General features: G+C 45.7%; 2 protein-coding genes across 2 annotated transcripts; both read left to right on the top strand.

Annotated features, from left to right (window-relative positions):
• The first annotated feature begins 751 nt into the window (after positions 1 to 751).
• LOC133884714 (uncharacterized protein At5g49945-like) lies at positions 752 to 3,805 on the top strand. Its single transcript, XM_062324227.1, has 3 exons — positions 752 to 1,865; positions 2,907 to 3,110; positions 3,197 to 3,805. Exons 1-3 carry the CDS (start codon positions 852 to 854, stop codon positions 3,422 to 3,424), a joined length of 1,446 nt encoding a protein of 481 aa, XP_062180211.1. The 5' UTR covers positions 752 to 851; the 3' UTR covers positions 3,425 to 3,805.
• Positions 3,806 to 15,437: 11,632 nt separating this feature from the next.
• LOC133885701 (bifunctional aspartate aminotransferase and glutamate/aspartate-prephenate aminotransferase-like) lies at positions 15,438 to 24,594 on the top strand. Its single transcript, XM_062325436.1, has 10 exons — positions 15,438 to 15,597; positions 15,715 to 15,943; positions 16,276 to 16,369; positions 16,458 to 16,561; positions 22,263 to 22,511; positions 22,617 to 22,730; positions 22,963 to 23,046; positions 23,793 to 23,963; positions 24,034 to 24,147; positions 24,226 to 24,594. Exons 1-10 carry the CDS (start codon positions 15,494 to 15,496, stop codon positions 24,367 to 24,369), a joined length of 1,407 nt encoding a protein of 468 aa, XP_062181420.1. The 5' UTR covers positions 15,438 to 15,493; the 3' UTR covers positions 24,370 to 24,594.
• Positions 24,595 to 26,136: the final 1,542 nt, after the last annotated feature.

The following is a 26,136-nucleotide window of genomic DNA, read 5'->3' as shown; positions in this document are numbered from 1 at the left end:
TTCTTGAATTTGACGCTGCCAACCTCTACTTCACGCGCCATCTGTGACATCAACCCAAGTCTCTATGGTGGCCTTCTTGCCTTCAGTCCCTCACATTGCCTTCTTCGTGTCTCTAATGATTACCGTTGTTTTCAGTCGCTTCCTTTAGTTGTATAGGATCCAGTGAACTCAATCTAAAGACAGATCCCAAATTGCAGGAATCGTCAGGAACTTGGAGATGAAGCATGAAGGAGTTCGCTAGAAAGTTGATCAAAACAACAAGCCTCGTCGTATATGTAAAGGTATAAAATTAAAACCATCCATAATCATATTACTTTCATTTCGTTCTCTTCTTAATTTCTTTTCTCATTCTTATTATTTTTATTTTTTCTCATCTTCAACAACTTTCTTTCGAATGGATTCGTAAAAAAGAAGAAGAGAGATTCCTGTCTAGAGAGAATGACCTTAAAAATTCTTTTATGACAAAAACCGTTATAACACTAAAAATAATGAAAATCGTTTTGCAAAGTGATTCTCGTCCAAATCCCTTAGGAGGCTTTGATATGACTTCCTCTCCCTCCTTTTTGAAAAGAACCTAGAAAACCATTTGCATTATATATAGCAATTCGCCAATTCCGAACAGAAAAAGGCAATTCAGTCTATCATCCAAACACAATACAAATGGAATTGTCATTTAACGTAATTGAGTAATGCTACACCTAAAAAAAAAATCTCAGATCCGATCCAAATCCAACATCAACCACTTCCACCGTCGCAAACTCACACGGCTCCAACCTTTATCTCTCACCTTCCCCGCACCGCCGCGCTAATTAATAATATCCCCTTCGTCTTCCCCTTCCACCTCCTCAGCCATGGCGGCGCCGAGCTGGATCCGGCCGCCGCGAGCAGCCGTCTTCCTGCTACTGCTCCTCACCTTCCACCTCTCCCTCTCCCTCGCAGCCAACTTCGAGGGCTTCGACTCCGACGACCTCCCCTCGGCCGCCGCCGGCCTCGACGCCGACGATGACGAGGAGGGGCTCGATGACCTCCCGCCGCCTCCGCCCATCTCCCTCTCCACCTCCGCCCCGTCTCCTCCCATCACGACGACATCCACACCGAACCCTAGCCCCGCCACGTCCGCGCCTCCGAACCCCACCCCCGCGCTCGATCTCTGGGACGAGGACGAGTTCGAGGGCATCCCCGTGCCGGAAGCGGTTTCCTCTGACGAGACCTCGGCGCCGGCAGAGGCCGCCCCGTCAGATCCCTCCACGGAGGCGGCGGCCGAGGCGGCGCCGGGCCCGAAGAGGCGGCCCGCGGAGCTCCTCCGCGCGTTCTCCGTCGAGATCGCCTGCGTCAGCTTCCTGATCTGCTTCGTGCTCAACTACTTCACGGGGAAGCGGCAGAACGAGGCGATCGCGCTCGCCTGGGCCACCAAGTTCGCCACCAGGGACTCCATCTTCGACAAGAACTTCAGCCTGCTCGGCACCGGCGACGGCAAGGACACGCCGCTCCTGCTCAAGGAGGGCCAGGACGTGTTCAAGTTCTATGCCAGCGGGAGGCGCTTCTGCCAGGGGATGCTCGCCACCATGGAGATGCGCGCGCGGCACGACCTGCTGTCCAAGCTCGTGGAGCTCGTGCTCCCCAGGAAGGACACAATCACATTCGAGGTGGTGATGAACGAAGACGCCATGGACCACGTGGTGGTGGCCGTGGCCAGGAAGAAGGCAGCCAAAATGATGCAGAAGGAGGAGAGGGATCTGCAAAGGTTTGCAGGAGTCCTCACTTCGGCACCCCCTGGGAGGAAGTGGGTTGCGGATGAGCTCTCTGTGGTGGCTGAGTCAAAGGAGGTTGCTGGTGATATGATCACTGAGGCAGTGCTGGATCAGGTGAGGGTTTAACTTTCTTATTTTCATTCACAGTTTTGACTTTGTAGATTCACTTCAGTAACTGTTTCCTTGGGACGAGATGGTTATGTTAGATACTTGTATTGAGATGTGCCGCTGACTTCGGTTTTTAATGAAAGAAAATATAGGCAAATCTATTTCAAAATGGAACTAGTAAAGCTGTTGAATTGTAAAGAATACATCCCGAAAGGAGAAATATCAAAATTTTCTAATTTGAGAAAGCATTACACTTGAACTATGCTATTAAACGCTGCCTTTGAAATTTGGCTGAAGTGTAGAAATTGACACTTTGCAAATTGAGCCTAGCTTCTTGCTATAGGGAGAATCGGTATCATTGGATTCATGTGAATCATGGTAGAATCATGCATTTTGTTTATAGTATCTGATGGGATTTATCAAGTAGTGCAAAGGATTAGCGTATTTTACATTAGTAATTGTATAATTGCAGATTTACAGTATCATGTTGGTAGATTTTAGTTAGCTTTTATTTCTTTTGAACATGCCAATTTCACTTGAATATTTTCATTCCAAGCAACATTTTGCTTATGGTACATTTCTCTTTGATATTTTTTCTTTGCCACCTTTTGGACGTATATGAAAGCCTCATTTGAACTGGGAAAGAATGTTAGGAACATTTAATGCCATAGTCTAGTTTGTTCATGCTAGAGATTTTCCATGATTGAGGCAGCTTCAGGTTTTAATGATCGTAATAGTTCTGCAGTTTTTAATGCTATGATATGATACAGTTACATGTCATTTACTGGTAGGCTGTCAATGAGAAGATTTGATAGAGGATTTGGATTTGGCAAAGCCCGACTTAGCTTAGCTTGGGATTTCTCGTAAGCTGACCTAGTTTGTTACTGTGTTTGCTTACTTCAAGCCAACAAGCTATAGCTGATAAGATAAGCCTAACATCAGTTTTTACTTTTCAAACCTCATAAACCATTACCTGGCAATTTCATCATCATCTTGTATTTTATGTAGTGTGCCAATATTGTGTTTCTAAAAAATCTTTTTCTTCAGGTTCTTGGTGACAAAGCATTCGAGAAAATTGGAAAGTATTTCATCTCGCTTCATTTTTCAGACCAATTGGCAGGCTCCTACAAGAAGGTCCTCTCGTTCAAGTTTGTACTGCCTGATGTAAATAACATTTCTGAGATGACAAGATTAGTTGCTCTCGTGCCATACTACATTGATTTGGTTGGACGTTATAAGCTTAGCTCGCATGTAAGTATCCCCTGTCCGTTTCATTTAGCTTACCATCATCTTCAGCTATAGTGTATAATGTTTCCTGCCCATGCTTAATTTGGCAGGCTCGCTCGAAAACTGAAGCAGCTAGAACAAAGGCTGCCCAGGAGGCTTTCAGGGAACTTCAGAGTGCCAGGCAGGAGGCCCTGCAAAAGAAAAAGGCTGAAAAGAGGAAACTTTTGGAGGAGGCAGAGGCCAAATTAAGTGCTGAGGCACTCCGAAAGAAAGAGGAAAAGGAAAGGGCTCGGCAGATGAAGAAGTCTGGGCCGAAAGTGAAAATGCTCCGTTCTTAATAACATCAAGAATCTATCACAGCTTGGCCTCCGCTATTCACTCGCTGATGTCTCTACTAGACTCATTTATGTTTCCAATTTTGGGCCATCATGTTACCCCGTTATGAGAATGAGCAAAAAGATGGAGAAACGAATCCTCGCTAGTGATTAGGCTTTGTCAGGGGGATTGAAATGCTGATCTGTTCATCCGTTATTGGATGCGTATCAGAAAGATCACTAGGCTGAGTTGCCCGCGAAAGATAAATTACTCTCTCAAAAAATGGTTATGCAGCAGCTCTGTTGTAAGAAAACTAGAACTTACATGATTCGCTGTGTAGTATATTGATAAAGTTATGATCTGAAATTCTATCTTCGAATTATATGCTTTGATATTTGAGCAAATCTGCTGGTCAGCGTCCATCTGTTGGTCGTGCTAGGAGACTCCTTAGTCGTAATAGGAGCCATTGTTTCTGGAGAGAGATCTCAACCTGCTGCCTGGGTTCTTCTGATTATAATCTCAAGGTTTGATGTGCAGATGGATTTGGATTTTGGATCCACAGGATTTCCTATAAATTCCCAAGGTGATTCATAGCATATGAAGTTCTGAACACCATTGCTATGGCGCCAGTGCTAGCCAAATGTTCCCGGCGACTGATATGTTGACGGTGACTGCGGTTTCAAACGCACAATTGAAGAGTCAAAGAATTAGGTACTCGGAGATGACAATCCATGTTTCACATGGTCTTAAGAGGCTCACCGATCTTCGTTAATCCGTGGTGAGACTGGTTAACAACGCAATTGGAGTCATTTGAGTCGTCCAGCTGTTCAGACTAAAGCACGGATCGCTTTGCTAGTGTTGGTCGACAAAAGGAAGAACAACTTTGCTAGATGGTGAATTATGTTGTAAAAGTAGTCGTCACAGATCCCATGATCCGATTTTCCTCCTGACAGCAGATGGAGCGTGAAGAAGATAGTAGAAGATCGTCCGTTCCCGCCCAACATAAGCAAGAAGAAGCACACGAGAGGCAACAAACGTAGGTGGGACTGATCTCTTATTCATTGAGGGGTACTCCTATTTCGTTTAAATAGATGAAAAAACTTATAGAGATAGTTTCGATATAAGCCTACGAAAACCCTAAGGATAGGGTTTTACAACAAATTCCTCCCTTCCGTACAATTGGACAATGGAGACGAGCCAACCAAACTATTGTAGTAGAAAAGTGATAGGAGAAAAAAAAAAGTGTAGGAGATAGAAAGTAAAAAATAGAGAGTGAAAATTTTGTATTGATTTATGAAGTGTTTATATATTTATATATACTGAATATATATGATAAAATGATATGTATATTGAGGAGATACCCCTTCTCAATAGACACAATATTAATTATTCTAGTTGTAAACTTTTTGTTGGAAAACTCCTCTAAAATCCTGTGAGAAAATATGACGAGAAAATAATATGTTGATATATTGATATGCTATTAAAACTCTTTTAAAACCTAATGAGAAAATATAAGGAGAAAATGATACGACACATGTTGATGAAAATAGAAAAAATTATTTTGTACGCAATATATTGTACGGATTTGATGTATGTATAGTACAATCTTGATGCTATATAGGAAAGTTTTCCATATCCGTTGATTAAGATTAAGAGGAGAAAATCCTCTTTTGCTGTCATCATGGGTTTCAATATAGAAATCATTCTGATGGATATCTCTATAACTTAGTAAGGTACATATTGAATCGGGATATAATAAAGCATCATCGATTACAACTTGAATACTCATAGGGAGAGTAATTATGGTATAATCAGAGAAAAAAATAATTATATCATGTTGAACGATTGTCAAAATATTTTCTTATCTCTTAGTAAGAGTTTGAAAATATTTTGGTTTCCCTAAGTATAGAATTGTGGTGCATATGTCCATTAGGCATATTTCTTCTTCCATCGGATTGACTCCCGTAGAAATCTATATATAGAAATAATTATCAGATATATAGAATACATACAAACTTTATGTAGTATCATAGTGCTGATACAATATTATGTTACAATATTTAATGGGATATAGATAATATGGTATCTAAGGAATTGGGAGATTAGTTAAGATCTCTAAACATGTCATGTGAAGCAAATTTAACAATCATATCTTCCATGCCCATGGGATCTTTTGGTTGCAGAAGAGTCTGGTTATTACTTGGTTCCTGTAGAACTTATTGTGAACAACTAGCTTCCTTGGTGAAGTCAGTTTGAAGAATTGAAGTGTGCTTCAAAATCTTTGCCCTTGAGAAGGTCAGCTACGTCCCATAGATTGTAAATACATATCAATTAAATGTCTCGGGGTGCGGCAATTCTTAATGGAGTGCTTGTAGCATCCACACTTATGACAAACAATAGATTTTTCAAGTTTTGGTCTAGAAATGCCTATATCTGGTGCATAGTGCTTCTGCCTCTTGTTGAGTTTGCGTTTACCATTGAAGTTCTTTGGATGGCATCTAAGAGAGCCATCGAATTTGTTATGGACACTAGCATGTACTTCAGGTAAAGGAGCAACACCGCTTAGACACTGATGATGATTCCTTAGAAGGAGTTCATCGTGCTTCTTAGCATGAATTAATATATGGATTAAGTCAAAATAAACATGGTATTATCTTTTTCGCAGAAACACAACTTGGAACATATTTGATGAACAACATGATTGTAATCTTCGACGGATTTAAAATCCTTGAGTCAGAGATGTGACCGTTCATGACTTGCATTAGGCAGAATGACTGCCTTCTGCTGTTCATATTTGGTTTTAAGAGCTAGTCATAGAGTGCTCGGATTTTCTTCTAGTAGATACTCAAATTTGAGATATGGATGGATATAATACCTTATTATGTATAAATCTCTATATTTAACTTGATTTGGTAGCGGTGGATCTCCCTCTTGTGGAGGTTGAAGTGTTGCTACTATTTTGCAGGACTCAAGATTGACCTTGACGTCCATTGCCCATGTTAGATAATTGTGACCGTCAAGCACGAGTTTATCAAAGTCATGGCCGGTCACTGTATCCTATATGAATTTGACCATAAATTTGATCAATTTACTGTAGGTAAATGAAAAATTATCATGGTATTGTTGTAATACAGCAAAATTTTGTAAAGTCAAGTTGAGACTTGAATTACATAGTATAGACCTCAAATTATGTAGGTAACATGTTGAAAATAATCACCAAATATAGTGTAGATCTCGCAGTGGTATGAGGCATAATCTAACATTTGTCAATAGATGCTTGTATTCCTATTATTTTGTGTTATGCTAAGTAGAATATTTGGAAGAACATGTTGAAGGTAATAGTTAAGTCAAGGTGACAAAATGTATATCTCACAATAATGGTGGATAATCTGCAAATATGCAGTAGATGTCATTATTCTATTACCTTGTGTTCCGTAAATATTAAATGGAGGTAATCACTTAATTTGATTTTGCATTTCAATTTTACTTGAATTAAGCACATTGGGGCATAAAAGTACTTTGGTTTTAATTAAGGTTAATTAATGTATAACCTTACAAGAAAATGAATCTCAATTGCAAAATTAAAGCGGTCGTAAACATAATTGCATGTTATAGGGATTGCATGAAGCAAACACATTGAACATTGCAAGATTCCAGATAACACAAGGTCCGAAATGCATATTTACTTGATGTAAATTATGTACAGTACAATATTCATTTAAGCTGAGGGCTTGGTTGTAAAACATATAACTGAAATACACACAGTACTGTAAATAACATATAGCATGAGGACTTTTTTTTGTTAAAATGGCTGAAACCACTGTAAGCCGCATGGGCCGAAGCAACCTGGGCTGAGCCCAATTGGCCTTTTGGCCCATGGCCGATACGGGCTCCCCCCCCCCCCCCCCCCCCGTTTGGCCCCATATAAAAGAGAAGGCAACCGATGGTTAGGGTTACAAACCCTAACCCCCCACTGTGTCACCACCGCTGGTGGGCACTTCGTGTCACCAGGAGGGGTCTGTCGAGGATTTGTTCTTGACAATGTGTCCAAAAAATAACAGGGTTACCTTCGTAAATGAGAGATCGAACATGAAGCAAGGCACACACGATGTATACGGGTTTGGACCCCCGGTTGAAGTAATACCCTATGTTCTGTGTGGATGATTATATATATGTACTCACTCGAGTACATGCAATATGGATGATCTATTACAAGGAGTAGATCGGATTTAGTCTAACCTAGGGCTAAAGTCTCCAAGTCACTTCTGTGTCAAGGTCTTGATGCTTGCCTTGAGTAGCCGAAAAAAAGAGCCTCTCCTGGGGGATCTGGATCCTCGCCTTATATAGGGCTGATGTATCACCTTCTATCCAACCATAGTCGATAGGAAGTCATTCTTGTCATCCAAGTAGATAAATCTATTATAATACTAGTCTTCTCGAGTTGGGTAAGCAATCGAGACCTTAATAGTATACACCTTCTAGATTCCGGGACTATGAGGTACTGCAAATTCGGTTTCGTAATATTCGGAGTTGTCAAGTATGCACATTGCATACCCCGTCCTGATATGGTACACTCCTTATGCGTATATACCCCATAGTTAGATATTTGATAGTAGCCCCCTAACTATACTCAGCAGGGAGGATTTCTGCAAGCGCCTATTCGAGTACCACCAAATCCAAACCTAGTCAAGTAAGGTAGATCAAACATACAGTCGAAAGAATCGAATAAGAAGAGGCTCTGCTCTGAGAATCGAGTGAAAAGACTTTTGGGTCGAATGCCCTATTGTTATCCGCACTTGAGACTCGATAAGGGCCAGTAATATTGACTTCTCGCATCTGTCTCTGAGTAGAGTTAAAAAACCTTTCAAAATTTGAAACAATGGGTATAAGAGTATTTAATGCCCACAGAATATAGGTGAGCGTGCAGAGATTCGCACGTCGTCGTCATGCCACTTTTCACGCTGATCGAGGTGCCACAATTTTTATCTGAAGTGGAAACAATTTCCAAGCATCTTGAAGCAAGGCCTATTTAATTATCTGAAGGTAAACTTCACCATCATTGTCTTAGCCTCGTTGCCTCCTCTGCGGTCTTTCCCTTCGAACTCATCCACCATTGCTCGCCTTCCACTCAAAAGACTTCATCTTTCACTTTGGATCTTATGGCGGAAACTCCAGATTGAGCGACTTTGCCTTTGGGGGTGCTCGACACTATCTCCAACAAATTGAAGCATCCAAAATATTTTTCCTTCTTCCATTGTGTATGCTCCTCATGGCATGAAGTGCGTAGTACGATGGAATTTACTCCTTGGATCATGAAAGGACCATTCTGCATGAGGATGGCTTAGTGGAGGTCCATCGCTTGGGAAGTGAAGCAGTTTTTGACCTTCGTTTTTAACGTTTAGTCAGTGACAGCTGGGATATGATTGGGGCCTTGAACGGGCTCTTGATCATCATCGAGCGAGGGCATTAGATCAAAGGTAGAGTAGTTAACCCAGTGACCGGATGGTTTTGTAATCTCCCATTGCTTTCCTATGATGTGTTCTGGTGAACCTAGAGTGGTTTGCAGTGCGCAAGGATGGGAAATTATTCATCATCATTGTTCTGAGGATGCCGTGCTTTCATATTCAGATGATGAAGGAAGTGCACATTTATCTTATCAACAAACCACCACGGTGGTTTCAGATCTCTAGTGGCAAGTTTTGGTGGCGTATTTTAGATTTTCTAGATGGAGTGGCTTTAAGGGATTCATCGGGAGCTGTGGTGACATTGGAACAATTGATGCTCGAGTTTGAGATCTGGAAACCTGGTCTGAATGGTTCTCAACTGCTCCCGGTCGAATCTCGCGCATTTTTCCTGAAGGTTGGTGAGCAAATTGATGATCTAGCCTGGCACAATGCATTGACGCTAGTTTCCCTCAACGCGTTTGGTAATGATATTTGGGAGCCACTAGAATGTTAGGCCATTCCTTGGGCGAAAGAAAGATCAATTCTGCTGGGCATGACCTCTGAAGCTTTACCATCAGTGCCCAGAGTTACCAACCCTAGTCGAATTCTCAACTTCCGTCGAGTGAACTTAGCTTACCACCAGGACGATTATGATGTGCTTGAAGTTTCCTATCATGACGATGTTTACAGGATCATAAAATCCCTTCAGGGGAATTTCAAATGGTGTTCTTGTAAATGGATATCACCAAAACTTTCTCCTTAGTCGAGTAGTAGGCTTTTTGGTATGCTTTTGTTTAATGATTGTAATGAAACGTTGATGATACTTTGCCTATCTAACATACTATTGTCACTATTTCCTTATCGATGAAATAGAGTTAGCATGATTCGATGCCATATTGATCCGTAGGTGTGTAGACCACCTTTAAGACTTATTGATCGATTATCCATTGATATATGAAAAGTCAACTAGACAAATTGTTAGATATATGGCTCTCGAGTTACTACTCGAGGAGACCATAATAATAAGTAAAAGACTAGTGTAAAACTAGAAACAAAACATATGATGACCTTTTGCAAACTTTCACTGACTTGCATGTTTAACTAGCATTCGGACATGAGCTTGACAGAGGACACATATGGGATCGACTAGAACTTTAGAACTTTTTTAGCCATTAGGCGTGAAATGTCTGACAATCTCTTGTGCTATTATGCCTTATTAGGTGTAGTTGTCCGTCATCAACTTGACATATGTCTCTACTGGCTCTTATCCAAAGCAGTCAATGCAAAGCTAAATAAACTTTTGCAAAAAACATATACAAAATTTATGAAAAGTATAGTATTATTATGTAGCCCCCGACTCTATGGTCGAGGAGAAGATTACTCGATCTAAGAATAGAAAAAAGGACATACCTGTACCATTGAAGATATGTGTTGCTGTAACTCTCGACTATCTACTCGATGATGGAATCGAGTGAAGAGTAAAGCTATAGCATTGCAAGTATGCGATGTAGCCCCCCGACTCTGTGCTTAATGTGATAATCAAGACAGAGAGTAGAGCATATGCATCAAAATATATCTGACGTGGCCCATGTCTCTTCGCTCAATGACTGAATTCGAGTACAGAATGGAGCATATATATTCACACAGCGTGGCTTTCAGCTCTCTGAATGGTGCAATAACTAGAGACAAAGAGTGAAGCAAAAGCATCGAATCAAAATTATATGATGTAGCCCCTGACTCTCTACTCGATGAATGAATCGAGTGGAGAGTAGAGCATAAGCATAAAAAATGCACAATGTAGCCCTCAGCTTTCTAGTCCATATGATAATCAAGACAGAAAAAAGAGCGTAAACATCGACACATTACTCTCGACCACATGCTCGAGAGCACTAACCCTTGAGCTCATGGCTGTGACTATTCCACGGTCATCGAGTAAAGTCGAACAGGCAGGTAGGTGAGCATTAAAAACCCACTCCCTCTCGTGTTTTCACCGCCACACTTGATCTGACGTATCATCACGATTATGCACTCCTCTTTACAGAGATTAGATAGGTCATAATACTGCAGAGATGCTTCGACTTTCGCCAGATGCACTGTGTGACCGAGGTGGCCTCATTATCATGCCCAACGATATTGGATCTTGATAGCTCCGTGTGTACAGTGCGACCTGTTCCCGCCACTATAAATAGAGGGGACTCGAGGCCGTTTGTTTTTCACCTTGTCTTCCTTCTTTCTCCCTATACACCCAGTAGAACTCGTAAATCCTGAAGCCATGGCCTCCACTCCACCGTTATCTCCCAAGCCCAGTCCAAAAAGTGAAGAAATAGGATCTCTCACCCCAAGGCCCCTTGCCATGGTTCCTACGGGAATCATCATTGTTTCTTTCAATGAGGAGGAATCAATCGAGAGGCCTAAGAGGAGAAAGAACAGAACGTCTATCGAAGGTCGCTGACCCTTCACCTTCCACCTTTGGCGTCTCCTTGACGTTGACGCTGCGAAAAGATTAACCCAACAGCTAGTGATGCGAGTTGTGCAGGAGGGAGATGAAGATGGTGGTAATATGGATAAGATCATCGACCAGGTTGTCGATGAGGTCTTCGGTGATGAAGCCCCCGAACCTCCGGGTTTGTTCTTCTTCCCCTTGTTCTTCGAGGACTTGGTCTTGTCCTTGCCAGATTAAGGATTTTTGGTGCATACCTGGGCTTCTGCTTGCTTTTCACACTTGTCGGCCAACTCGAAGAGCTATTTGACTGTGTGAATCTTGCGAGTAGCCATCTTCTTGAGCAAATGCGTGTCCTGGACGCCTCACTTGAAGGTGACGACGACTGACTCATTGGAGATGTTTGGGTTCGTATTACACCTGTCCCTAAACCAGCGAATGAAATCTCAGAGTGATTCTTCCTTACCCTGGTTCAGCTGATGGAGATCGTTCTACGTTCCTGGTCACTCGAATGTGCCCTGGAAGTTGGCTATGAACTGAGTCTTCAACTTGGCCCACGATTGGATCGAGTTAGGAGGCAAGTTCAACAACAAGTACCTGACAGGTCCATCGAGTGCGACCAGCAGATAATTGGTCATTACCTTGTTGCGCCGCCCACTACTTGAATAATCATGATATAGATCTGTAACCACTTGTTGGGGTTGATCTTCCCATCATACTTCTAGATTAGGCCCGCCTTGAACTTCTCAGACCATCGTATCGACCTAAGCTCGTGTATGAAAGATTCGCATCCTCCGTTGAATTCTTCAGGAGGAGGTGGGGGAGGACTATCATGCATGTTCCTTCAAGCAGGTGATTCACATCGACCATCTCGTCCTGGAGATCTGCGATCGTAATGATGGCGGTCGTCCTCGCGGCGTTCCTCACGGCGGTTGTCTATCACTATACGTAGATCATGCCGATTGTGGGAAATGCGATTCCTCAGGTCTCTTTGGTTCCCGCGCCTATGGATATGATAGTTATAGTTTGGCCCACAAAGTGGTGCTCGGGCTCGATCACCTGAGCTTCCTGCCTGGGATCCCTCAACTTGGGGATACTCGCGTCTGTGGCTCCTTAAGCCGGTGTCTTGCAGGCTGGGATGCCTAGAGTTGCTAGGAATCTTTGCTCGAGCAGCTTGGATCTGTGCCGCATTGAGTAAGGTCCTGACCTAGTTAACCATAGGGGTTAAAGGATTCGCTGGATCCAACTCCGGAAGAGATCTCAGAATCAGTTGGGCTCCCTGGATATTAGCATCCGGAGTGCTGAAAACATCACTGCCCAGACTTGGCTGTGGTCGAGACGATGCTTCTTCGCAGTGCTATTCTGAGGGAGCTCATCCCTTGATGTTTGAGCCACTGGTGGTGGAGGTGTGCCCACCAAAAGTCGTCGTTGAAGACTAGGAGGTACGTGACCTCCAGCGGTCCATCGATGGAGAGTTGTGTAAAGGACACGTAAGGCTCCAGCTGTAGATGTCTCTGGTAGCATATCACCAGCAACACTGGTACTATGAGAGGCGGCTACCGCTGCTAGATCCGCAGGAATCTCCGTGCTATTGTTCACCATGATATCTGGATCTACCGCCATTGGGTTAACAAGTGGGATACCAGCTCCCCTGGCCATGAACACGAATTGACCTGTTTGGCTGCCCTGGCTAGCAGCAGAGTCGTCGTCACCACCCTCGTCACTGTCGGTGTCCATGCACTGGAGAACATTGGGCTCCCTAGGATCCCACTCAAGATGTCCCACCTTGTGGTATGCGTCCAATAGTCTGAACTTGATAATACCAGTGCGGATCAGTTCACCTTGATGGTCCCAGCAGAAGATCATAGTTCCGAATGTGATCTCTGATCTAGTTAGGGGATTCGAGGGTGATCACTATTGGTCTGAAGTGATCGTAGAAGCCGTCATCGGAGAATCCAGTGCCGATATGCACTCGAGACATAGTCAATCCTGAAAAGCAGAAGACCTTTACTTGGCACGCTAACTGTCGAGAATTTGTTTCTGACAATGTGTCCAGAAAATAACAGGATTACCTTCATCAATCAGATATCGACCATGAAGCGAGGCACACGTGATGTATATCGGTTCGGGCCCCTAGTTGGAGTAATATACTACATCCTATGTGGATGGTTATATATATGTATTCACTCGAGTATAGATAATGTGACTGATTTATTACAAGGAGTAGATCGGATCTAGTCTAACCTAGGGCTAAAGTCGTCGAGTTCCTTCTGGGTCAAAGTCCTGATGCTTGCCTTGAGTAGCTGAAAAAAAGAGCCTCTCCTAAGGGATCTGGGTTCCCGCCTTATATAGGGGTGATGTACCATCTCCTATCCATCTGTAGTCAATAGAGAGTCCTTGTCATCTAAATAGATAAATGTGTTATAGATACTAGTCTTCTCGAGTTAGATAAGCAATTGATGCCTTCTTAGTATACACCTTCTAGATTTTGAGAGTATCAAGTATCGCAGATTCGGTTCCGTAATATCTGAAATTGTCAAGTATGCACATGACATACCTCATCCCTATATGGTATACTCCTTATACGTATATACCTCATAGTTAGATATTTGATAGGGCCTTCATTGACTACGATGCTAGGGAGGTGGGGGCGCCAAATGGGAGCGGGTAGGTCAAGCGCTGGATGGAGGTGCCAATGTGGGCTGTGGCCAGCTCAGGCACGAGCAGGCCACCATCTGGTCCACATGAGTCCTCCGACATGCCAAGTCGCCAGATCTGGGTAGGCCGGGCCAACCACCTTGCGTCTGAGGGTGTGGATGCCGGAGGGAGGTGCGTGCGGTAGGGCGATGGAGGGCACCACCCTGCACTTTAGTGTCGCATGTAGTCCTCCTCGTCGGAGGAGAGGAAGTCGTCAGAGTGCCTCGGCCTGAAGAGATTCGGGCGGATCTATTGGGGCTAGGCGCCAAAGCGATGCCGTTGGGTGCCGCCGCCGTGTGGTGTGCGCACCCTCTCTAGGAGTAGGGACGCACCACCGAGGTGTACAACGCTGTTTGCGGGCGCGTCACTGCGTCACGTGGAGGGCGCCGCCGCGTCTCGGGCCGATGCCACGTTACCTGGAGGGCGGATGTGCTGGAGGAGACACAACAGGAGGCCGTCCTTGTCCTTCGGCTGCCTCTGGTGTCGCATAGCCACCATGGAGATAGGTGGGTGCTGGGAGGGCACATGAGGGAGCACGGCGCCTGAGGGCATATACGGCTAGATCGAGCTGGCCCTGCCGGTTCGGGCTGGTGTGAAGTGGCCCTGTGGTGAGCGGCTCCAATGCGGGCGCGTCGCTATAGGGGCCGCTGCTGGATGCGCCGCCAATTCGGGCTGGTGTGCAGTGGCCCCGTGCATCGCTGTTCCAGTTGGCCGCATAGGGTGATGACACCGTCAGGCATCTCGTCTCACGTCACGAAGGGCGCCACTATAAGTAAGATCATCAATTTGCATGATGCTTACCTTGCGTGATTGATTTGTCTATGGTGTTCATCCTTTTATTGGTCCTTCTACTAGATGCATCAGGGATGGCCGATGAGGTTCTCTGTTGGAGTGGATGAATCAATGGCGATGTTTCCTTGTGCGCGGTGCCGTCACGATGTGCTCCTGGTCTGGCCTCGATGCCTTTGGCGAAGTGGTTCGACCTCTATTTTCTCATCCATGATGTGCTTCTTCTGATGGTCTCTCCACTGTTGACGTGTATTGCTCGAATGGAGAACCAACAATGCTATCTGTTTTGGCCTACGAGCAATGTAGAACATCCTATGATGAAGGCCTCTGTGCCTGTTCTTATTCTTCGACAGGATATAGAGCAAAGGTTGATAACATATTGTAGTAGAAAAGTGATAGGAGACATAAAGTAAAGAATAGAGTGAAAATCTTATATTGATTCATGAAGTATTTATATATTTATACATACTGAATAAATATGATAAAAGAATATATCTATTAAGAATAAGTACCTTCCTAATAGATATAATTTTTAATAGTTGATCTGTTTATTCTCAACCGAAACCATCCGGTTTTTGGCACCAACCCAAACAGCGAAACCCCGGTCTCCGGCGGCGACACACCTACCACTCCCACCTTCCCCTTCCCAAGCAGTATAACCCAACGCTAACAGCCCAACTACGCACACACCACCAGCCAAGAAAGCAAGAGCCACTGCTCCAATGGCCTCCTCCTCCTCCCTCTCCACCCCCTCCTCTTCATCCACCCCGTCCTTTACCCTCCCCACCAAAACTTCGCTCGGCACAAGCTCCGTCTCCTTCCCCAGGTGAGCGATCGAGCAGCAGGCGCCCTCTTCGCACTTCTCTCCGCATATCCATCTCGCGTCGTCGTCCGTATGCTTGCCCCCATTGGTAAAAAGGTTGCTCGTCTCGTGGTTGTGCAGGGCGTGGGAGTCGGGGCAGGGGATGCGGGCGACACAGGAGAAGCCCAGGACGGTGGCGGTGAGGGCGGAGGCAGTGGACGCGTCCATCAGCCCGCGGGTCAGCGCGCTCCGGCCGTCCAAGACCATGGCCATCACCGACCAGGCCACGGCGCTGCGCCAGGCCGGCGTGCCCGTCATCGGACTCGCCGCCGGGGAGCCGGACTTCGATACGCCGGCCGCGATCGCCGAGGTGAGAGCGGTCTTTCTTGGTTCCTAATTGCGGAGGGAAGGGGCCGGGGGAGAAGACCGAGAGGAAATGTTTCTCCGTTCTTGGTTTCGGAGATTTCTGGTCTTGATCGCCGAATAATAGTAATTTGGATCTTGGCGAAATGCATTTCCTCCGGGTGTTAGGTGAATGTGCTAGTCAGCTTGACCGTAGATAGCTTCAAGAAGAATTGACTGCTTGCTTCATGTTTTTGTTTGGATCGTAGCGACTTTGAATCTCAGGATAGAGCCCAGAGTAATGCATTATATGGACATTGAAAATTGGAGGTAAACATTTTGGTTGTTGCTTCTGTCCAGGCGGGGATGAATGCAATCAGGGATGGCTCAACAAGGTACACGCCCAATGCCGGGACTCTGGAGCTGAGGAAGGCTATCTGCAAAAAGCTTCAGGGTGTGTGCGGATGGATTTCTTGTTCGCATATTTGCTAGCTCGGATTAGAAGGTTAACAACTCCCGTGATGTTTGCTTTTGATATGCAGAGGAGAACGGTCTATCTTACTCTCCGGATCAGGTGCTTGTGAGTAATGGAGCCAAGCAGTGCATTACACAAGCTGTCCTTGCCGTTTGCTCACCTGGTGATGAAGTACGTTCTCATCTCTCTATATGGTTCTTTAGGAGAAATGTTCTTATGCTCTTGCATATAAGTCTTTGAAATGTCCATGTGAAGAGCAGGATCAGATGCTTGTCTGTTGCAGTCAGTTTATTGTTTTTCGGAAACACTCTTACGAGCAAGCTATCTGCTTGATTCTTCTTAGTCAAACTGCAAGTACTCCGTTGTGATAGCAGTTGGTTCCATAGTCATTTATTATACTAAAAAATCCTTACAGCCTAGCTTATTGCTTGATTCTTCTGAATATTCAAAATTCCTAGGGTCCTAGTGTTGTGGATGCCTTTGTGGGTCGCACCTATCCGCGCAAGCGCTGTGGCAAGGCTGACCCGGCGCTCACAACTTCAGCGCTGGATGCTTAGCGATAAGCTCAGGTAGTTCAGATAAAAATCCGGTTAGTTCAGAGTTAGTTCAGATTGAGATCAATTAGAGATAAGTTAGTTCGTGAGTTTGTTAGATGAGATTGTTAGGAAGCTGGCTCTATATAATGAGCCATGATGAATGAATAAATCAAGGAGAAATTAGACCTAATTACTACTCAGAGCCTTCATTGGAGGGCGAGTAAGTCGTCTAGTTCTGCTAAAATCCAGCCATATCATCTTTGGTATCAGAGACCCTTCTGATCCTGCGACATCCACCTTCCCTGCCACCACCAATCACATCCCTATTTCCATCCGACAGTGAGCACCGACAACAACGCCGCTGACATCAACTCCCTGGCGGACAAGTTGGACAGGCTGTTGCTCGCCGTCAACAACATAGATGAGATCAAGCACATCAAGACCCAGTATGCCACCCTCAACGTGGCGGTCAATCGGCTTTAGACCCAGAAGTGGGACGCCGGTGCATCGTCAGCCACCAAGACAGAAGATGCCAACTGAAAGTCCAACTTCGGGTCGGGGATGCGATTCCCTTCGCGGCGCAAAGCGTCCACAAGTTGTTGTTCCCCAAATACGACGGTCAGGACGACCCATTGCCTTGACTGAACAGGTGCGAGTAGTTCTTCTGCGCACAGCAGACACCGGAGGAGGGCAAGGTCTGGCTGGCGTCGTTCTACATGGATGGCGCCGGGCAGGAATGGTACTACCGTTTGGAGCGGAATCGCGGCGTTTTGACTTGGTCGGAATTCGTCGACTTCGTCAATTGACGCTTTGGGCCACCCATTCGGTCCAACACTCTCGGTGCACTCATCAGCCTCCGCCGGATGGGCACAGTGGCCAAATACCAGGAGCAATTCCTGGCGCTCTTGGCCCGGTGTGAGGACGTCACGGAGAAGCACCATATCGCAATTTTCACAGCTGGGCTTTGCAATCCGCTTCAAGTCGACGTAGAGCTACAGAGTCCAACCACACTTGAGGACGCCATGGGGCTAGCGCGCGGTTTCGAACGCCACCTCGCGGTAGACGACGACCCGCGCACGGCTCCACGTGCCCAACAGACAGCGTGGCATGCGGCGATGCCTCGGTCCACACCGTCTCCATCCACGACCGCGTTCAAGGGGCCCGCTTCGACACCACCATCCTCCAACGCGTAAGTAGGAGCTGCCCGCCGGCGCCAAGTCGCGCTTCCCCATCTGCGGGCACGCGCTTCAACCGTCTCACGGCGGCAGAGATGGTAGATCACCACCTCAAGGGTCTTTGCTTCAATTGCCCCCAAAAAGTTCCCCAAGGAGCACTTGCAGCAGTGATCCATGAGGGGATCTACCTCCTTGAGTTGGATACTGGCGCAACGGGGGAGGACGACTTCTCCATTGACGGTCTCTAGATTTCGTTGAATGCCCTAACGAGCATCGCGTCCAGCTAGACCATGCACCTCGCGGTCGACATCAACAACTACGCCCTGCGCGCTCTGGCGGACACAGGATCGACTCACTCCATCGCGGGCGATATGGCACGGCGGCTCAGCCTCGACATAACCCCCCAGTCCGACCTTGGTGTGGGCGTGGCCAATGAGGACAGCGTCCCGTGCCACGGTATCTACCAGGTAGTGCGGGTCTGCATCGGCGACGAAGTGTTCCGCATCGACCTCTATGTTCTGGCCCTCGACGACTATGAAGTGGTGCTCGGGGTCCATTAGCTACGCACCTTGGGCCCCATCCTTTGGGACCTCAATCAGATGACCATGTCATTCTGGCGCGACGACCACCGCGTCAAATGGCGTGGCCTCGACGCGGGAGATAGGCCGCACATCCACACCATGGCGCCGACGGATCTCTTGTCCTTGCTATTAGCGGAGTTCGAGGACATCTTTGAGGTGCTACGTAGCTTGCCACCATCCCAACGCTTCGACCTCCGTTTTCACCTCCTTCCGGGCACCGCTCCGGTCGTCGTCCGACCCTACCGTTACCCGCAACTGCCAAGGACAAAATTGAGCGGCAGTGCATGGACATGTTGCAGGAGGGATTGATCAGGGAAAGTACCTCGGTGTTCTCAACGCCTGTGTTGTTAGCGCGCAATCATGACGATACTTGGCAGTTCTGCGTCGACTACCGCGCCCTCAACGCCAAGACGGTGAAGGACAAATTCACCATCCCTGTCATCGATGAGCTGCTTGATGAATTGAAGGGTGCCCACTTCTTCACCAAGCTTGATCTCCGTAGCGAGTTCCACCAAGTTTGCATGCACTCGGACGATATCGAGAAGATGACGTTCCGCACCCACCACGGCCACTACGAGTTCCTCATGATGGCTTTCGGCTTGACAAACGCGTCCTCGACATTTCAAACTCTCATGAACGATATCCTCCAAGCCTTCATCCGTCGGTTTGTTCTTGTCTTCTTCAACGACATTCTAATATATAGTTCCTCGTGGTCTGAGCATCTGCAACTCATGCGCGCGGTGCTCCGCGTTCTACAGGAGCATCACCTCGCTGTCAAGCGTTCCAAGTGTCTCTTCGGCGTGCAGTCGACGTCATACTTGGGGCACGTCATCTCCAGTGCCAGTGGCCATGGACCCAACCAAGGTGGAGGCGGTCAAGGCATGGCCAACGCCAATGACCGTGCACGGGCATGGTGGCCAGGCCTCTGACTCTACTGTTGAAAAAAGAGGCCTTCCTGTGGATGGCGGCGACAGACTACGCATTCATCGCTCTGAAGCGCGCGCTGACAGAAGGACCAGTACTCCAGCTCCCAGACTTTGACTGTGGCTTTGTGGTGGATTGCGACGTGTCGGGAGCTGGGTTCGGTGTGGTCCTGCACCAAGGCAGCGACCCTATCGCCTACTTCAGCCGAGCCGTGGCACCGCAGCACGCAAGCTGACGACGTATGAGCGTGAGCTCATCGGCCCTGTCAAGGCGGTGCGCCATTGGCGCCCTTACCGCACGCTCCTTCACGGTGCGAACGGATCATTTCAGCTTGAAATACCTCCTCGACCAACGCCTCTCGACGATCCCACAACACATGTCGGTAAGCAAGTTGTTCGGCTACGATTTCTCCGTGGAGTTTCGACCGGGTCGTTAGAACATGGTGGCGAACGCGCTCTCTCTGCGTGATGAGGACGAGCTTTCGGCGCGCACTCTCTCGGAACCAGACTTTGCCCTCTTCGACGTAGTCCGGGACAAGGCCGCCTCGTTGCCATAGATGGTGGCCAAGAAGCGGGAGATTGTCGTCGGTACAGCCCCTGCGGGTTGGGCCGTGGTCGATGGGTTCGTCCTCTACAACGAGCACATCTTCGTACCCGCTTTGTCCTCCTTGTGGCCCCAAATCCTAGAGGTGGCGCACGAGCAGGGACAGAAGGGCGTCCAAAAGACTCTTCACCGCCTAAGGATATCCTTCTTCAACCCTCACGCGGTGTGACTGGTGCGTGACCACATCCAGGGCTGCTCGGTCTGCCAACGCAACAAGATAAACCATCTTCATTCGGCGGACTTGCTGCAGCTGCTAGATGTTCCTCATTCTGTCTGGTCTGACGTCGCTCTCGTCTTCGTGGAAGGATTTTCCAAGGTCGACAACAAGTCGGTCGTGTTGACGGTCGTCGACCGGTTCTCAAAATATGCACACTTCATCGCGCTCGGGCACCCTTACACAGCGGTGTCGATGGCCCAGGTGTTCTTCGACCAAATCGTGTGCTTGCACGGCATCCCTTGCTCCATCGTGAGTGACTGTGATCCAGTCTTCACCAGCGCGTTCTGGGTAGAATTGTTCAAGATGGCGGGTGTCCAATTGCAGCTAAGCTCCGCCTTCCATCCTCAAACGGATGGCCAATCCGAGGTAACCAATTGGATCCTTGGGGTCTATCTGCGTTGTTTGGCTGGTGATCGCCCCTGCAACTGGCTCTGTTGGTTGCCTTGGGCTGAGTATTGTTACAACACCTCGTTTTAGTTCGTGCTCAAGGCAATGTTGTTCCAGGTGGTCTATGGCCATGAGCCCCCGGCTTTGCTGCCCTAATAGCCGGGCATCTCCAAGGTGGCCGCGGTCGACAAATAGCTCCAAGACCAGGATGCGTTCCTAGAGGATGTTCGTGGTCACCTCCTTCAAGCTCAAGACGTCATGAAGCGCCAATACGACCACCACCACCGTGACATCCAGTTCGAGGTGGGTGATTGGGTGTGGCTGCGCCTACAACACCGCATGGCGTCGGCGATCAAAGACAAGATCACAGCCAAGCACCACGGTACTATGGACCATTCCAGGTGGCAGGCTTATCGTCTGACATTGCCGTAAAACGTCGCATCCATGACGTCTTCCACGTTGTCTTCCTCAAGAGGTTCCAGGGCACACCGCTATTTGAGATTGTTCGCCTGCCTCACATCAATCACGGCCAAGTCCTACTCGAGCCGTCAGCAATCGTGTGTTCCCACCTTAACCGAGGAGCTTGGGAAATTCTAGTGCAATGGGTGAGTCGCAGTGCCTTTGATGCAACGTCGGAGCGCCTGACGGAGTTTACTGAACAATACCCAGAGTTCCAGCTCGAGGACGAGATGTTTCGTTGAGAGGGAGGCAGTGTTGTGGACCGCACCTATCAGCGCAAGCGCCGTGGCAAGGCTGACCTAGCGATCACAACTTCAGTGATCGATGCTTAGTGATAAGCTCAACTGCTCAAGTAGTTCAGATAAAAATCCGGTTAGTTCAGAGTTAGTTCAGATTGAGATCAATTAGAGATAAGTTAGTTCGTGAGTTTGTTAGATGAGATTGTTAGGTAGCCGGCTCTATATAATGAACCGTGATGAATGAATAAAGCAAGGAGAAATTAGACCTAATTACTACTCAGAGCCTCCATTGGAGGGCGAGTAAATCGTCTAGTTCTGCTAAATTCCAGCCATATCACCTTGCTCTGGATCTTGTTCCCCCAAGTGCAAAAGAAGTTATCTCCCTAGTTTGAGATTCTGCTAATTCCAGGTTTTCCATTGTGATATGTGTAGCTTCGGATGGATCCAACAAGGAATTTTTTAGTACATAATGACATTAATATTTGAAATATACGTGAAAATAGCAGCACAAAATGCTTTTATATTGCTGTATCTTTTAGGGGGGAAATCCTGGCAAGCCTAGCTGATTGCTTGAAACAAAAAAGTTCTTACTAGCCTAGCTGATTACTTGGTTCTTCTTAGTTTAAGTTCAAGTATGTGTGGCTTAATCTGGATGAAACAAGTGCTACTATTATTCTATGTGCTTATTGTTCTTAGAACTGGGACGCTCTACGTTATTTTCGGTAAAAATTTGAGTTTTATCTTATTGTAGGTTTTGATACCGGCACCATATTGGGTCAGCTACCCTGAGATGGCTAGGTTGGCTGGTGCAACGCCAGTGATTCTCCCTACAAGCATATCAGACAATTACCTGCTAAGGCCAGAGTCACTTGCCTTGTTGATCAATGAAAATTCACGGATCTTGATTCTCTGCTCACCATCTAATCCAACAGGGTCTGTGTATCCTAAGGAGCTGCTTGAGGAGATTGCTGGTATAGTCAGGAAGCATCCTAGGCTTCTGGTTAGCACTTCTATATTTTGTATTTTATTCAAGTTACTTGGGACCTTTTGCATCAACACTTCATCTTGATTATTGATATACCACATTATTAATGTTTCTTTCCAGGTTTTATCTGATGAGATCTATGAGCATATTATCTATCAACCTGCTAAGCACACAAGCTTCGCTGCATTGCCTGGAATGTGGGACAGAACATTAACTGTAAATGGGTTTTCTAAGGTAATTAATTACCTGGCTATTCCTTTTCTTCCCTTTTTTTTCTTGGTCAATCAATAAGGCTGTAAAGGTCCTTCTGTAGTGCCACATGGGTCCAGCAATTTTCAGAACATAATTTAGTGCATTTAGCGCTTGAGTTTTCATTACATTCTGCTGTATTCAATATCGAACATAGATCTGTAGAAATGCATGGTCCAGCTGATATTTTCAAATGTAATGATCATATGTTTTATAGGCTTTTGCTATGACTGGTTGGAGACTTGGATACTTAGCTGCCCCTAAACATTTTGTCTTAGCCTGTGGAAAGATTCAAAGTCAGGTGGGCACTCATATCTTTTGTCCTTCACTTAAAAATTATATGCAAGCCAAGATTTTCTGATCTTGTTCGTTCTCTCTCTCTCCTCAAATATACAATTGTGTAATATCCGGAAATGATGGTTGCAACATATAATCATATTTAGTGATCTAACATGGCATGATGACTTCCAACTAAGCTTCTAGCGTCCCCAGGACCATTTATCCGTTATATATAACCCTGTTATGTGCACTTATTACCCGTGCACTTAGATGGATTCATCTTCTTCAAGAGTGCAAAAACCAAAGTGATATGTTGGATTAAATGGTATAGGAGACGTTGGAAGCCATGCTAGAAGCCACCATGCCACACCTGAACTCCGGAAGCCATACAAGCGCTATATATTGCGCAGTCAACAGAATTGGGGGGCTATTTGACATCAAAGGAAACTTTCAAGTGTGAGAATAACACTTATCACTAAGAATAGTTGTATGGGGGTTTCTGACAAACTCCTAAAGTTGCAAGTGGTTTTTTTTTTGGCAATTTTCCTGTTATCTAAATAGCAGCAACAAATAGGTCTACTACCACCATCCCTCCTAATTAAAAGGATCGCAACCTCTATCATGCACAACTTATTGTGATCCCTAGTGGGCAATGCCGTGTCATTATCTCATACAGTTCTTGGGATCTTATAGAAAGTGACATGAAATCTTCAGTCTTGAATTTGTAAGTGCCCTGAGCCCCTGACACTAGTGCTTTGTTTGCTGCAGTTTACCTCAGGTGCCAGTAGTATATCACAGAAGGCAGGGCTTGCAGCTTTGAACCTAGGTTATGCTGGTGGTGAAGCAGTATCAACCATGGTCAAAGCATTCCAGGAGCGTCGTGACTACCTTGTAAGAAATTTTAGGGAGCTGCCAGGAGTCAAAATATCAGAACCTCAGGTAAGTCTACAGTACTTACTGAGAATATCTAACATAAAACAGGAAAGTATCTAATCTTTCGAGTTTGCAGGGAGCCTTCTATTTGTTTATTGACTTCAGCTCCTATTACGGGTGTGAGGTGGAAGGTTTTGGCACTATCAATGACTCTGAGTCCCTCTCCATGTTCCTATTAGAAAAGGCGCAGGTAAGAAATTACTCTGATTTTGAGTACAACAGTCTGAGACATGAAAATATTTAGTGTTAGCTTTGGACTGTGTTGTAGGTTGCACTTGTCCCTGGAGATGCATTTGGAGACGACAAGGGTGTTCGCATTTCATACGCAGCAGCTATGTCAACACTACAAACTGCAATGGGGAAGATAAAAGAAGCAATGGCTCTGCTGAAGCCTCCAGTTGCCGTTGAATGAAACCAACGTGTCGCTAGTCATTAGTGGACCAAAAAGGCATTTTCACCTGCAATGCTATCATGTTAAATGCATGTTCCATTGATGTAAAATATGATTCATCTTCTTTTTCTTTCTTTCTGGGAAAACTGCAGAGAATCTGCTTTCATTTGACTTTTAATTACTTTTGACAGTGAACAAAGGAACTTAACAAAAAAAAATCCTGAAAAATATAAATGGGAAATAGTTCAGACACCTATTCTATACTCCTAGGAGTATGTACTCCCATATGCAATATACCACCTAAACAAACACTTTATACTCTTTTATCATTTTTAGTATACTCTAATACTAATTCTAAGATACACCAATATGAGTTGTATGAAAAAATTCAATGTTAGCCTTTTATTTTTGCTATATACTCTTTTTTATACATAAAAGAAGTATATACGCAAATTATGATAAAAAAACATCGAAATTCATAAAAATTTCGTGGGATTTGTATTGTAGTATCTTATAATTACTAATGAAGTATATTTAAAGTGATAAAGAAGTATAATACACGTGTAAAAGTGGTATATAAGAGGTGGGAGTACATACACCCAGGAGTACATACTAGTTTTCCTATATATATATATATATATATATATACACACACACACACACACACACACACACACACACACACACACACACACACACACACACACACACACACACACACACACACACACATATGACAACTTGAAATTGCAAATAGTTGATAACTTCACTGGAGAACAGGTCCATTTTGTGTTTGCATGATCAAGTATTCTGGAAGAATGTTTTGTTGCACTTCACGATAAATCTTTATTTCTACCATCACGGATTCCAGCTTTCGGCTGAGAAATCATGGCGTGACGCAAGAGATAATAAGCAGACATACGTTATGCCTGATGAAAAAAAGTTAGCAGCTGCAACATTATCATGTATACCCCAGATGGCGAAGAAGCATCACCCCAGGCCATTTCCAGACAATACTGGTAGCACATTGGATTATTCACAATATACAGAAAAGGTACAGGACAACCTATCCATGTGGGAAAGTCGGAAAAAAGAACAACCTAAAATTTATCCTAAGATCATCCTCAACTATATTCCCTTCATTCGTTTCCTTCTTGATTTCCCTCTCCGTTCTCGTTCTTTTTATTTTCTCTCATCTTCAACCGTTTCCCTTCGAAAGGATTCGTGAAAAGAAAATAGAGAATCCCATCCTAGAAGGAATGACATTAGAAATCCCTTCGTGACAGGAATCATAAAAGAAAATCGTTAGAGCGTTAAAGGAGAAAATTCCTTAACAAAGTGATTCTCGTCCGCAATGGGACTCCCTTGGGGATGGTCTAACTACTGGTGTCAGCAACAATGTAGAACTGCACCAAGACAGACTGCTCCTGAAAGGCACCATCACTCTTGAGCAATTTCTCAGCAACTGAATAAGTATTGATATATAAGATGGATTTCCTTAAGTCCACTGGGAAAAAATGTACACCAAATGAAGGTTCCTCCTGGATAAGTAGAGTGCAAACTCCAGCTGACAGCAGTTGAATGCTACTCTAGTTTGTGACACTGACTTCGTCGAAGTTCCAATCTCTAACAAGGTCCCTGGACACAGCGCGGCTGCGTTGAAGGCGAGGAGTGCCCTCTGTACCTTGCCCAGCTACGATGGGTGGAAATGGGGTCACCTTTGATGTCCCAACGGTAGTGGCAGCTCCAGCTGGTGTTACTCTGCGAGCTAAGCAGGTAACAACAGCT

This window comes from Phragmites australis, chromosome 11 (genome assembly GCF_958298935.1).
Source record: "Phragmites australis chromosome 11, lpPhrAust1.1, whole genome shotgun sequence".
NCBI lineage: Eukaryota > Viridiplantae > Streptophyta > Magnoliopsida > Poales > Poaceae > Phragmites > Phragmites australis.
The sequence above is the reverse complement of the archived record's forward strand: the minus strand, read 5'-3'. Positions and strand labels throughout refer to the sequence as shown.